The following is a 14095-nucleotide window of genomic DNA, read 5'->3' on the forward strand; positions in this document are numbered from 1 at the left end:
TACATGTAGTCTATGAATTAAATAAATAAATGCCTGGGGACAAGACTGACCCCATCATGTAAACCATTAATTCATTCCCTGTAATTTACAAAAAAGGGAAGGTTTTTTTTTTTTTAATAGGGTATTAAGGTATTTTTCTCCTTAGTTGAATTCATTAGAATTAGTATTCCATTAACCTTTCAGCTATCTACACTAAATATATAAAGTTCTTAAAAGGGAAGTAGCAAGCAAGGATTTCAAGGTCCAAAGCCAATCAAGATCATTATCATTATCCCACGCCTTCCTTCTATGTAAACAGATTGGAGCTGCACTTATCTAGAATTGAAAAAAATCCTGACCTATATACATACCATAACATTTCACCAATAAACCATTTTACCTTCCATTAAACTGAAACTAAGTCTACTTTGATGCCCTATGCTAGCACCCATTATTTTGATTCTAGAACTAACAGAATTTCTAATATAATTATTCAGAAGATTAATTTTTCATTACCTGGGGTTGGGAGGATATCCAGATGGATATGCAGAGATTCCACTTGGCATGCCTGGTATATAGGAAGCTAAAAATAATTTTTGACATTTTAAAATAATTTGCATAGTCCTGGATACATAGGCTATCAAATAAGACATACATCACTGTCAAACCACTGCAAAATTTCACACAGGTAAAGAATCCAAATCTCAGCACCAAAACAAAACACTCCATCCATATTAGTTCCTTACTGCAAGCAGTAAGTATCTTCAAACCACATAATTCTCAAAGCATTAAATATGAGTTATGACCTTACACATGACAATCCCAACAAGGAATAACTGACAAACAGGTCAACCTGCTCAGCTGTCGACACTCTCCTGAGACAGTAGCTGGTTCAACTGGAATTTAGAGGAAGGTATTTCTGCCCTCATGTGGTCCAAGGTCAGCTTCTTATAAAGTGACCTTTTTATTATATCTAAGAAATATTTTCATATTTCTTGTAAGACTATGTTGACCAATTTGCACAGCTGGTTTTGTTGGTTTGATTGAGAACTTTCAAACAGTTCAAATTAACTACAAGAAGTCCTTTATGAAACTTAAAAATTTATATTCAGCTAGACTGGTTAAAAACAAAACAAAAGCTTGGAAATACTAGGGGAAAGTTCAAATCTAGCAAGTTTAAGGAATGGTGTATATATATAAAGTTTACTTATTCATTTTTGACAGAGAGCATGAACGAGAGCGAGCACATGAGCAGGGGAAGGGCAGAGAGAGAGAGAGGGAGAGAAAGAATCCCAAGCTCTGTGCTGTCAGTGCAAAGCCAGACTTGGAGCTCAACCAGGAACTGTGAGATCATGACCTGAGCCAAAACCAAGAGTTGGATGCTCAACCGACTGAGCCACCCAGGTGCCCTGATTTATATATTTTTTAATGTTTTTTTTTTTTTTTTTAATTTATTTTTGAGACACAGAGAGATACAGAGCGCGAGTGGGGAAGGGGCAGAGAGAGAGGGAGACAACAGAATCGGAAGCAGGCTCCAGGCTCTGAACTGTCGGCACAGAGCCCAACGCAGGGCTTGAACTCACGAACTGTGAGATCATGACCTGAGCCGAAGCTGGATGCTCAACCAACTGAGCCACCCAGGCGCCCCTGATTTACATGCTTTTAAAGAGAACACTAAAGACCTAGAACTAGTTAGTGGTGCCAGGAGCCTAATCAACATAGGTGAAGAAAAAATTAGTTTCGGCCTTAATTGGAAATGACTTGTCTGAGAATCAATTTATCCTCAGTGAAATTTTTCACACTGAATACAATGGTGAATTAGCTCTTAATCCAATCATAAATATTCTAGTGCCCTCTATGTGACCAGCACCAGGAATTTGATGAAAAACAAAGAATTCCTGGCTTCAAGTTGCTTATGGTCTAGTGGGAGAGAAAAGCAAGAATAATAGAGTGATAAGTACTATGACAGGAGAAGTATAGAGCGCCATATATGTGTATGTGTGTGTGTCCAACTGAACCACCCAGGTGCCACAAGAAATGAACTTTTTAAGCACAGAATGTTAAGTGGCTGGGAGAAGTATGCTGGACTCTGACCAAGGGCCTTAGAAATCTTTACCAGAGTTGCTGAGTATATACCTACAAGTATCAGTGTTCATAGTCTTCCTGTTAGAATGAACTATAGATATCACAGGCAAGTTTCTTCTTAAGTATAATGAAGCTAGGATGGTGATGTTCAATGCTATTTCAGAAAGGGAAATATACCTCGCAAAATGTCTCAGTTGCTGGATTCCATAAGACATTTTTTCTTCCTGGGCAAAAACACAGTTTTGTTTTGTTTTAAATTTTGTTTTTAACGTTTATTTATTTTTGAGACAGAGAGAGACAGAGCATGAACGGGGGAGGGTCAGAGAGAGGGAGACACAGAATCTGAAACAGGCTCCAGGCTCTGAGCTGTCAGCACAGAGCCCGACGCGGGGCTCGAACTCACGGACCGCAAGATCATGACCTGAGCTGAAGTCGGCCGCTTAACTGACTGAGCCACCCAGGCGCCCCTTGTTTTGTTTTTTTAAGTTTATTTACCTATTTTGAGAAAGAGAGAAAGAGAGAGCACGTGTGCATGCATACACATGAGAGTCGGGGAGGGAGAAAGGAAAGAGGAGAGAGAGATCCCAAGCAGGCTCTGAACTGTCAGCACAGAGCCTGATGTGGGGTTCAAACTCACGAACTGTGAGACCGTGACCTGAGCCAAAATCAAGAGTCAGACACTTAACTGATTCAGCCACCCAGGCACCCTGAGCACAGCTGATCTTTAAGAACATGAAAACATGAGGCTTCTATTAAGTGTCAGCAACACACATAGTCAATTACTGACCCCCCATGCTAGTTTCTCTTGTACACATAAACCATCACCTCATGGTTAAAAGCAATTCCGCGGGGCGCCTGGGTGGCGCAGTCGGTTGAGCGTCCGACTTCAGCCAGGTCACGATCTCGCGGTCCGTGAGTTCGAGCCCCGCGTCGGGCTCTGGGCTGATGGCTCGGAGCCTGGAGCCTGTTTCCGATTCTGTGTCTCCCTCTCTCTCTGCCCCTCCCCCGTTCATGCTCTGTCTCTCTCTGTCCCAAAAATAAATAAACGTTGAAAAGCAATTCCGCATAATCATAAGCAATTTTCCTTTTCTAAGGTTCTGAAAAGCTACTAATTCCTTCAAATTTTGATTCTTAGAAACAACAAATGTTATTTGAATCCAAGAGTGTCACGGAAGAAGATAATGAGGTAAAGTAAATTCGCAGCCAGAATAAAATGGAATACAAATACACATAATGTACGGAGTTATTAGAGGGATTAAAGAAGAATGAATACAAAGTGCTTAGCTGTAAAGAGTATACAGTTATAGTTAACAACTCCGTAAATGTTGACTATCACTGTTAGTTGTCCAAAAAACGAGTTTTGGCCATAACATGTTTTAATGTGACTCATACCTAGCTCAAAGTCATCCTAAAACAGGAGATCAAAAATGTTCTCAGTAATAATAACAGAAGTATACAATTTCTGAACTAGAAGATAATATTTAAGTATATATCCAAATTTCTGGGTTATTCTTTGGTGTGTGTGGGGGAATTTAGACCTTCATCTCTTTACAGTCATAGCTAATAATTGATATTGTTTAAATGTAAAGAAAGTATTAAAACTGGAATCAATGGACAATAAATTGGTCTCTTCTAGTAATTTATTTACATCAGCTCTAGATTTTTAATGTGATACAGTGAGTGCAAAACTGAACTGCAATAATAATCTCTTTAGTGTGGTCTCTTTCTGGAATGCTGCATTTCCAATGTCAATATAAATAAAACTGGAAGAAATTTAGGAAATTAGAACACTACCTAAACTTCTGAAAAGGTTATCTTAAGTGGTCACTAGCTATGTTATTTGAGCAAATATACATGAATGACAAACTATGAAGTATTTGCTATTTGAAACTTAAATGAGCAAGAGTGTCTAATCTCAGGTACTAGAGTCAACTGAATTTATTAAGATGAAAACAAATTTCTGGCACAAAAGAATCACACTACAACTTTAGTAAAAGAACTACTAATATCTAAAACCAAACTTAATCTGCAAAGGCAAGGAAGGAAAAGAAAATGGGTTCAGAAATTCTTTCTGTTAGAATCCCATTAGGCTAGTGCATTAAGATGGTCCTCAAGACAGAATGGACTAAAAAGAGGATAATTCCCAGTATGAGAAGAATGAAAGTTCACACAATCTAACAAGTTTGCTTAATTATAACCTTAAAATTTGTTAAAAAAAAAAAAAAAATCACAGCTCAAAACACAATGAAATCAATACTAAAAGTCAAAACAAGTAAGTACAACCAACTCTCAATTATTCTAGGGTGATTTGAAAGTATTAATAAGAATTACTTTAAAAAAAAGATATAATAGAGATATAGTCCGCTAATTAGGGGAGAGTACTAACTTCATGCTCCCACTTTCTCCACACCAGGTAAAATCAAGAATTGGCTGTACTCAAGAGAAGAAGGCTGAGAGCTAGCTGTCCAGTTGGGTAATAGCCAGAATAGCAGAATGTGAATCATTTAGTTAATTCTGTAATCGATTCTTATCTACAACACTGATTCTACAGTCGCAGAGGAAAGGTCAGACTACCTTGGAACTTATATCTGTTTCCAAACTGATCCTATAAGGCTATTCCATGGCATGCATAATTAACAATTCTAGCTCTATTCCAGCATTCTTTCTCCTCCATTCTGGAATCCAGCACACCCATAGTTAGATTTCTACCCACAAACGAAAGCCCAAATGCCAGTCTTTGGTGGCAATCTGTACATGCAGATGTGCGGCCTCAGAATACCTCCAAAAAATCCACTAAATGGGTAAGCTAAAAAGTGAAGTCATTAAAAAAAATTTTTTTACAAGGTTTTCTGTTTTGTTTTTACAAATTTAAAAATCAAATCTTAATTCTACTTACTATTTGGTGGCCCTGTTGCCTGGTATGATGGATAGGATGCCGAAATAGTAGGACGAGAGAAGACTGGAGGTTCATCTCCAAACACCACAATCATGACCTGAATAAGCCCCAACAAGTCTGACTGTGGCTAAAAACAGAAAACAAATTTAAGTCAGCTACAGACTTACTTTTTGGCAAAAAGGAGAAGAATGGCCATTTCTTACTTGTTTTCAACTGAGCTTGGTAACTTTTTTTGTAGGACCCCAAACATGAAAATTCTACTGAATTAACTTAATAAAGCTAGGTGATTTTCACTTATCACTTATGTGTAGCAAAGCTGTTCCTTCATGTATATAAAAATGACACTAGCCAAAGCAGTATAATGCAAAATTCAGACAGTACTGTTCATTTGACTCTGTACAGCTAACTAAAACTTATTATATTTCCTATGGACAAATTAAGTTTTCTGGTACCAATTCAGGATGAATGTAAACACTAGTCACAAATAATATTTAAGGCCTTTAAAAGATAACAATGCTACCTTGGAAACATGTTCCGAGACTAATTTTCATTAGACAGTATTATGAACTCTAAAATTATAGGTATGCTCTGCCTTAAAATCACTAGATCACTGTACAAAAGATACAAATTGTTACAGAATCTTTCCTTCCAAAAATGCTTGTTTTTCCAAAAGGTTGCTAAATTTTTCTCTCAAGTATCTATCGACCACTACTAGAAGATAAACTATGCTAGGCAAAGTTGTTCAGGGCAGCTTATTTGATGGTTCCATTTTCACCCCTTGTTATATTTTGCATACATCTCATCTCATATACTTCATTCACTAGTTCATCAGGTTCGGAAGGATTACTTAATCGTCTCGATCAGCTAATCGTCATCTTCACACCTTCTCTTCTCCTAATAGAAGTGTTCACTAACAATTTTTAACTTTCCAAAGCACCAAACTCATCTCTTGCGTTTGATTTTCCCCTAACTTACAGACAATGACAATAACACTACAGAAAGCTTCTTGTGAAAACTTGCCAACTCCCACTATTCCCATACCTTTTGTCTGTGAATGTAAAAGCTGAGACTGGGGGTAAGCATGTGCAGTATGTGTAGCACGGAGGGGCATGGGCTAGGATCGTACCTGGCTGAGGCAGCGTGGCTACAGAGGACACTTTTTTTCTCCTGTTAATTATTTGGCTCAACAAAACTCCCAGCCTAAATCATAACTTCATACGTTTTAAAAATTGAGATATAATTTGCATACCATAAAATTTACCTTCTAAAGTACACATAGTTCAGTGTTTTTTTCCATTACCACTATCTAATTCCAGAAGATTTTCATCACCCCCAAAAGAAACCCGTACCCATTAGTAGTCACTTCCCATCCCCCCCCCCAAACCCCCACCCACAGCCCTTGGCAACCATTAATCTATTTTCTGTCAATGGATTTGCCTATTCCGCACATTTCATATAAATGCAATCACACAGTATGTGACCGTTTATATCTGACATCTTTCGCTTAGTGTAAGATTTTCAAAGTTCATCCAGTTGTAGTATGAATCAGTACTTCGTTCATGTATTTTCATGACCAGTTTTGCCAGACCTAGTTTTATTTTAATTCTTTATCATACCATTAATCTCATACAAAATTCTTTGAAGGAAGAAAAATTATTAATATCAGCTTCATGGCATAATGCAAAGCAATAGGTCATGAGTTCAAACTATTTCAGAATGACTAATTCAGAATGATACAGGATATGAAAAAAGTAGGAATACTGCAGCCTAAGGACCAACTGAAATAGACCACACCTTTAAAAAATTGCTTTCCCACTGAAAATCCTGCATGTAAAATGCCTCTCTTCTTGAAACCCCCTTTTACTTGTTTTTCCAGCAAGCAATGAAAAGGTCAGATTTTACATTCTAAGTAGTACAGGATACATATTCAGGATTAGGATCAATAAGCAATTTCAATAGGAAGACCAAGCTGAATGACAGCAGCCCCACTTTATGTTCTGTCATGCTAGATTATTGCAGCAGCCTCCCAAGCGGCCTCCAGTTTTACTTAGCACTGGGAGTTTTCTATGAAAGTTCAAGCTCCTTCTTCCATAATAGAGAGCTGTTGCTGAGAATCAACTGTTTGGGCAGGGACCATATACTCCAGCCCTTCTTGCAAGTGGGTTTTATCAATGGACCATAAGCAGAAGTGACAACTTCTAAGCCAAGGTGGATAAGAAGGGAGTTGTTCCTTTACCACTCTCTCAATGCTTGTCTTCCTTAATGCAGGGGACTCCTACATCCTGGAAGATGGTGGTACCACAAACTGGGAAGAGCCTCTGTCCCTGGCACCAAGTAGAGGAAAGCTGCTTGCCATGAGGAACACTCCCAGTGGACTATAACGTGGGCAAGAAACTTCTACAGTATTAAGCCTCTTAGCAGTTTGGGATTTACATTTTAAAGCAGTTAGTGACTATTAGAGAGCAAATCAATGTATTCATCTGGTACACTTCATCAGACATTATACCTAATATTCATTGCTTCTAATACACTACTCTTGTTCAAGTCTAAAAAATGACTCCCAACTGTCTACTGAAGGACAAAGTCCTTAGCTAACAATCAGGATACTTCATGGTATAGCCCCGAATACCATAAAGTTAGCCATCGTTGTGCCTTTTCTGTGAGATTTGTGAAATCTGTCATACATACAGAATGTATGACATATGTAACTTTAAAGAGTAATCATAAAGAAAATGCCTGGGAACCATTATCTATGTTAAGAAATAGAAGACTGACAGTAATTTAGGAGCTCCAGACTGCATCCCCTCTATCTACTCAAGAGGTAAACCACTTCTCTGATTTAGTGGATAATCATTCCTTTTGTTTTACTTTAAATGTACTACCTTATGAATGATTTCCTAAAGTTTAAACTGGCCTGTTTTTGAACTTCATACGAATTTAACCAAAAGCTGTGTATCTATTGAGATTTGTTGCTTTTGTTTAGTCATGTTTGTAAGATACATTCCTCTTAAAGAGTATAGCTATATTTAACTCGTTTTCATTGGTGTATACAGTAGTAAAAATACTACAACTTCCTTATTCCTTTTCCTGTTCTTAATGGTCAGCAAAGTTGCATCCAATCTTCGGGAATGTAGGCTATAGCGATTCTTGCTGTATTTCTTAGTACGTATGTACAACAGGGTTACTCTTGTGCAGCGGTTCTCAACTGGGGGTGATAGATTTGCCTCCTGGGGGATCTTCAGAAATGCCAAGAGACATTTTGGTCATCACGACTGGGCATTATGCTATCGGCATCTTGTGGGTAAAGGCCAGAGATCCTGCATTTTACAACGGACAGGATAGCCCTTCCACAATAAAGAATTAACCAACCTATGATGTCAAAGTGCTGAGGCATATACCTACGTGTGGAACTGCTAGGTCATAGGGTGTGTGCCCATAACTTTACTAGATAATGCCAAACTGGTTTTACCTCCCACTGGTGGCACTGAGGTATTCTCTTTCTCCATACCCTAACTTTTAGCACTGTCAATTGGTAGTACAAATTTGATGGATATGTAGTGTTATCTCATTGTGATTTTAATTTACATATTTCCCTCACTACTAGCAGGGTTAAACATCTTTCCACGTTTACTGGAAATGAGGATTTCTCTTTTGTGAAGTACTTGTTCAACAGTTTTATTTAAGGGTCCCTGGGTGGCTCAGTTGGTTAAACTTCCGACTCTAGATTTTGGCTCAGGTCATGGTCTCACAGTTCGTGGGATTGAGCCCAACATCTGGCTCTGAGCTGACAGCTCCGAGCCTGCTTAGGATTCTCTCTCCCTCTCCCCCACTCTCTCTCTCTCTCAAAATAAATAAACTTAAAAAAATATTAAGTCTTTAAAAAAAAAAAAAAGAGTTTTACCTATTTTTCTACTGGATTCTTTCATGATTCCCAAGTTATTTTTACATTCTGGATGGTATTATTCTACATTATTCTGAGGGTATTAAGTATTACAGATATATTCTTCCAGTTTGTGGTTAGTTTTTTCATACTTTTCAATGTGTCTTTAATAGAAGTTCTCAATTTGTATAAGTTTAAGGTAAAACTTATTATTCTTTTCTTTCCAAAGCATTAGTAAATGCTTTGCGTCTTGTTATAAACAAAAACAAAAACAGGGGTATACGCGTGGCTCAGTAAATTAAGCAACTGACTCTTGATTTTGGCTCAGGTCATGATCTCATGGTTGTGGGATGAAGCCCTGCGTCAGGCTCCAACGCTGAGCATGGATTCTCTTCCTCCCTCTCCCTCTCTCAAAATAAATAAAATAAACTTAGGAAAAAAAAAACTTACTGCAAGATCATGAAGGTAATCTTCTATACTGTTTTTTTCCTTTTGCTTTTCACAATCTACCTAAAATTTTTGTGTATTCTATGAATAGGAATCCAACTGCCCCAGCTCCATTACTGAAAAGTTTGTCTTACCTCCTGTCTTAATTACTAGTTTTATAATACATTTTGACATCTGGAAGGCAAGTCCCTTCTACCTTATTCTTCTTGGAGAGTGCCTTAGCTATGCTCAATCTTTTGCATCTCAATATAAATTTTAGATTCAGCTTATCAAGTTTACAAAAGTAACAAACAAATATACAAAGAAACAAAAACTATTAGGACAAAGACCAAAGTGTAAAGAACCATGAATAAGGTTCTCTCTCCTTTAAGTCTTCTTTCTTTAAGGTCTTTCAATAAAATTAAAATTTTTTTCCATAATGGACTTGTAAATCTTTTGTAAGGTTTATTCATAAGTCATCAGCATTAAAAAATATAAAGTATTCATTTATCAGTTCATTACTTCTCTATTCTGCTGAATCCAATCTGCTACTAAATCTGTGTGTTGAGTTCTTAATTTGTATTATTCTCTTTTCCACGTCTAAGATTTCCACTTGGTTCCTTTTTAACATAATTCTCCACCTTGAACATATTAATCACAATCATTTTCGAGTCTGTGTCTGGTAACTGGAATACCTGGGGGTTGTGGTGTCCAGTTTCTACTGTCTCTTTGTCTCTTTCCCCCTCTTTGTCCTCTTTCTTGACGTGCTTGATAATTTTAAATTGTATGCTGGACACTGAAAAATTACAGAGGCTCTATACACTATCTTTCTCTAGGAAGGGTTTACCTTATGGCAGGCAGATACTATGAGAATCACCTTAATATAATCAAGACTGAGCTGATTCAAGGCTCTTGGAGTGTGTTCCTCCAGTGGCATCATCTAGGAGCCTAGGATGTTTACTTACACCCCTCCTCCTTTTTAAAAAAAGTTTTTATTTATTTTGAGAGAGAGAGTGAGAGCATGCATGCACAAGCAGGGGAGGGGCAGAGAGGGACAGAGAGAGAATCCCAAGCAGGCTCCACGCTGTCAGTGCAGAGCCCAACACAGGGCTCCATCTTAGGAACCGTGAGATCATGACCTGAACCGATACCAAGGGTAGGACGCTTAAGTGACTGAGCCACCCAGGTGCCCCCCTCCTCCTTGATAAGGTTCCAAACTCCTAGTGTCTCTTCAACCTGGGACTGCAGAAAACTTGGCTAGGTTTTTCAGAGGCTTCTGCTTAGCTTTTTAACCTGCCTTTGAAGCTTGGAATTCAGCTTATCGCTTGAGGGGGCAACTCAGCTTATCTGGTTTGCTTCTTTGTAGCTTCCTCTTCTCCTATTATCTTGGCTCCTAAAGTACTAGCTATGTTAGCAGACTGTCGTCTTTTGAACCCTGTGAAACTGCTAGAAACTCTGTAGGCTTCTTTCCCTCTGAGCTAAGCGCCCCCAACCCAGATTCTTAGTCTCTCTCACCCTCTATCAAGAATCAGTAAACACCCATAGGGTAAGTTGGCAGAAGGTTGGTTCATCTCTTTGCAGTTCCCTTCTCTATAGGATCTTGGCCCCTCAAATCCTGATTGCCACAACAGTTCTCCAAAGCCTTCCACAGATGTCTGTACTCTGACTTTTCTAGTTGTCTTTGATGGTAACATTGGTCTGCCAGAGCTATACCAGCAGAGACAGAAACAGAAGTTTCGTACTACTATTCCTACTTGATAGGAATGCTCTGAGTAATGAGATTTGAACAGTTTCACAAATATATGCCACCTACACTACTTGTTAAAATGCATTTCCAATTATGTGAATCCCATCTATTCTTAAAGGTTCAGCTCAAGCAAATAAAATAGTGACTATGTATATTCTGTAAAGTACCAAGCTCTACACAAATATATTGCTTTTGGAGAACCTTTTCCAATCATCCAGCTCAGTGATTGGTATCTCATGTGAACTTCTCTCTCCTCTTGGGAATCCTCTTTGAGTGTTAACAGAAAATAGATTCTAGGGAGCAAAATAGATAAAATGCAATAAATTCACAGAAGACTGTTAATACTTACGTGTTTCCATTCATGTAGATAAGGAAGATATATCTTCCCGTTTGCATCAACATGCTTTCCTGTTTTAATAGTCATTGAACTAGTAGGTTTAACAAAACAGATAGGGGGATTATATGGGTATGTGTCCAGCAGCCACAGGCATATTGGAATATTATATATATTACCTGAGAGAGAAAGAGAAACTTCAATTACTCTATTATTTTTTAATAATGGCTTAGCAGGTAAGCAAGAGAGAGCTACAACTAAGCAACACTTAGAAGGAAAATCACAATAAATATTTTATGTTTCAAAGTTTTGTTTAAGGTGTTTCTCAAATTTTCAGTTTGTAAAATACATCAGCAGGATTAAGGAGCTAACTGATCACTACTCTGCCACTGTCTGCTTGCTGCTATAAAAACATTCTTTGCAAGTTATGGATAACCTTGCAACTTTAGTCTTGTCATTTCAGTTCATAAGGTTTACTGGGAAGGGATATAAAAGGAAGACTACGGATTATGGTGTCCTATCAGAAAGTGACATAAGAAGCTACACTTGAAACTCCCTTGCCAAAAGCCAGACTGTAAGACCCAAACAAACTGCCAAACAGATGTTGATCGGTGGCCACAGCTTGACCGGTCCCTATGGTATCTTCAGCGACAGTTACTCAGAATCAATGTCATCCCTGTTTCTTGCTTTAGGTAACAGAATCTCTCTCAGTTCAGGAATTAGACTCAGTGTAGTCAAACTGAACAGTGTTTCAAAGGAACAACAGTTAACATACTGAACATAAGCTATCTCCTTTTCTTACTAAGCTCAAAGCCCAATGTCCCAAATAATCATTTGAATCACCTAACATAATTCAGATGCATTTTTCCCCTTTGGAAGCAGTTTCACTTCACATGAATATATACATATAAATTGCACTTAAATCAGACAGCTGTGGGACTATGGATTTATTTTTTACTCAAAACTACATCTACAATGGAAAAAAAAAAAAAACTCCAATAGAATACATCCTAACATAAAACATAAGTTTATTTCAGTTACCCAGAATTCTCTGCTTTGTGACAATAAAGAATTTTACAGAATTACTTAGGCTTAGGAACTATGCCATATGAACGATAGTAAGGGAAGAGAAAAGGTAGTTTAGATTATATATTTTTCATACATGTTCAAATATATATTTATATATTATACATTCATATTCATATAATATGTATTCATATATACATGAAATATATATATATATATAATCTTTAATTATGCCATAGTTTCCTGCCTCCCTCTCCCCACCATAAACTATTTCTCCCACCCAAGTTTACTTCCTGAGGGCAAAGTCAATAATTTTGAATTTTACTCAGTCCTTCCTAAATTCATCATAGCTGCTTTATTCAATGCCAATGCTCAAGTGTTTTTTCTCTCTGTCTGGAACATCCATTCTGATATAAATGGTTGACTCATCCTTTTATACCAAATTCAAATTTTATTTCCTCCATGATCTTCCCACATGGTCTTATTCTCCTCTGTAATCTCACTGCACCTTTACATTTTATCATTATACAGCAGTTACAGGACACTGTAAATAACTATTCCCTCTGTTTCTCCTACCTGTGTAAGTTCTTCCAGAGAAGACACATCCTTTATTCACCTTTGTATCCACAGCCCCATCCCCTATGCCTCATGCACAACAGGTACTATATAAAATCAATGGATATATTACAGAGACACAGGTCTTAGTCACGAGGAATAATTAAGACACAGAACTGTCCAAAACAGAACAATCGTTTATGAAACTGAATGCTCCCTTATCACTGTAAGTATTCCAGCAGAGACTGGCTAAGAGAGACTTAATTATCCATCATCAGCATTATCACCAACATTATAGCCATAAATAATAGCTACTTTTGATATCTATTTATTACATACCAGGCTCTGTGCTAAGTCCTTCACATTATCACAATGAATTCGTTTTTTTGAGTTAGTTCTATTATCCAATTGTTACGATGTCCACTATCACATCACAAAACTGACAGGATTACAGAGACAGAAGTGAAACCTTACTCTGCCCTGACTTTAAAGCCTCTACCTTAGCCACTATACTATACAGCTTCCCACTGTTGGAAAAGCCTGGATGGGATGGCAGGCTGAACTACAAGGCATCTAAAATCCCTTTCTAGGGGCACCTGGCTGGCTTGGTTGGTAAAGCACGTGATTCTTCATCTCAGGGGTTGTGAATTCAAGCCCCTACATTGGGCGTAGAGGTTACTTAAGAATAAAATCTTTGTTTAAAAAAATCCTTCCTAGTTATAAGATTCTCTGATTCAATGAAACATCAAAATCTTCCAGTGCACCGAGGCATTTATTTGTTGACATATCTTTATAAAGAAGTCGGGGGGAAAAGGTGAAAGTATTAGGTGCTGCTGCCAAATGAAGTTCAATTAGAAAAAAAGTTAAAAATATCTGTATCTTCAGGGCGCCTGGGTGGCTCAGTCAGTTAAGCGTCTGACTTCGGCTCAGGTCATGATCTCACGGTTCGTGAGTTCGAGCCCCGTGTCAGGCTCTGTGCGGACTGCTCAGAGCCTGGAGCCTGCTTCAGATTCTGTGTCTCCCCCTCTCTCTGCCTCTCCCCTGATCATGCTCTGTCTCTGTCTCTCAATATATAAACGTTAAAAAAATTAAAAAAAAAAATCTGTATCATCATGAGAGTCATAGAAAGTAGGTTTAATTTACTTGCAACTCTTTGGCAACCTACTA

General features: G+C 37.9%; 1 protein-coding gene across 1 annotated transcript in view; it reads right to left on the minus strand.

Moving 5' to 3' along the window:
• Window positions 1-14095, minus strand: part of TSG101 (tumor susceptibility 101) — a 38477-nt gene that overhangs the window by 17799 nt on the left and 6583 nt on the right. Inside the window, exons 4-6 of the mRNA XM_030333135.2 lie at window positions 11363-11526; window positions 4961-5087; window positions 496-562 (exon numbers count right to left, since the gene is read on the minus strand). Coding sequence (XP_030188995.1) covers window positions 496-562; window positions 4961-5087; window positions 11363-11526 — 358 coding nt within the window. The remainder of the gene's footprint in view (window positions 1-495; window positions 563-4960; window positions 5088-11362; window positions 11527-14095) is intronic.

The sequence above is a fragment of the Lynx canadensis genome, chromosome D1, assembly GCF_007474595.2.
Source record: "Lynx canadensis isolate LIC74 chromosome D1, mLynCan4.pri.v2, whole genome shotgun sequence".
Taxonomy (NCBI): Eukaryota; Metazoa; Chordata; class Mammalia; order Carnivora; family Felidae; genus Lynx; species Lynx canadensis.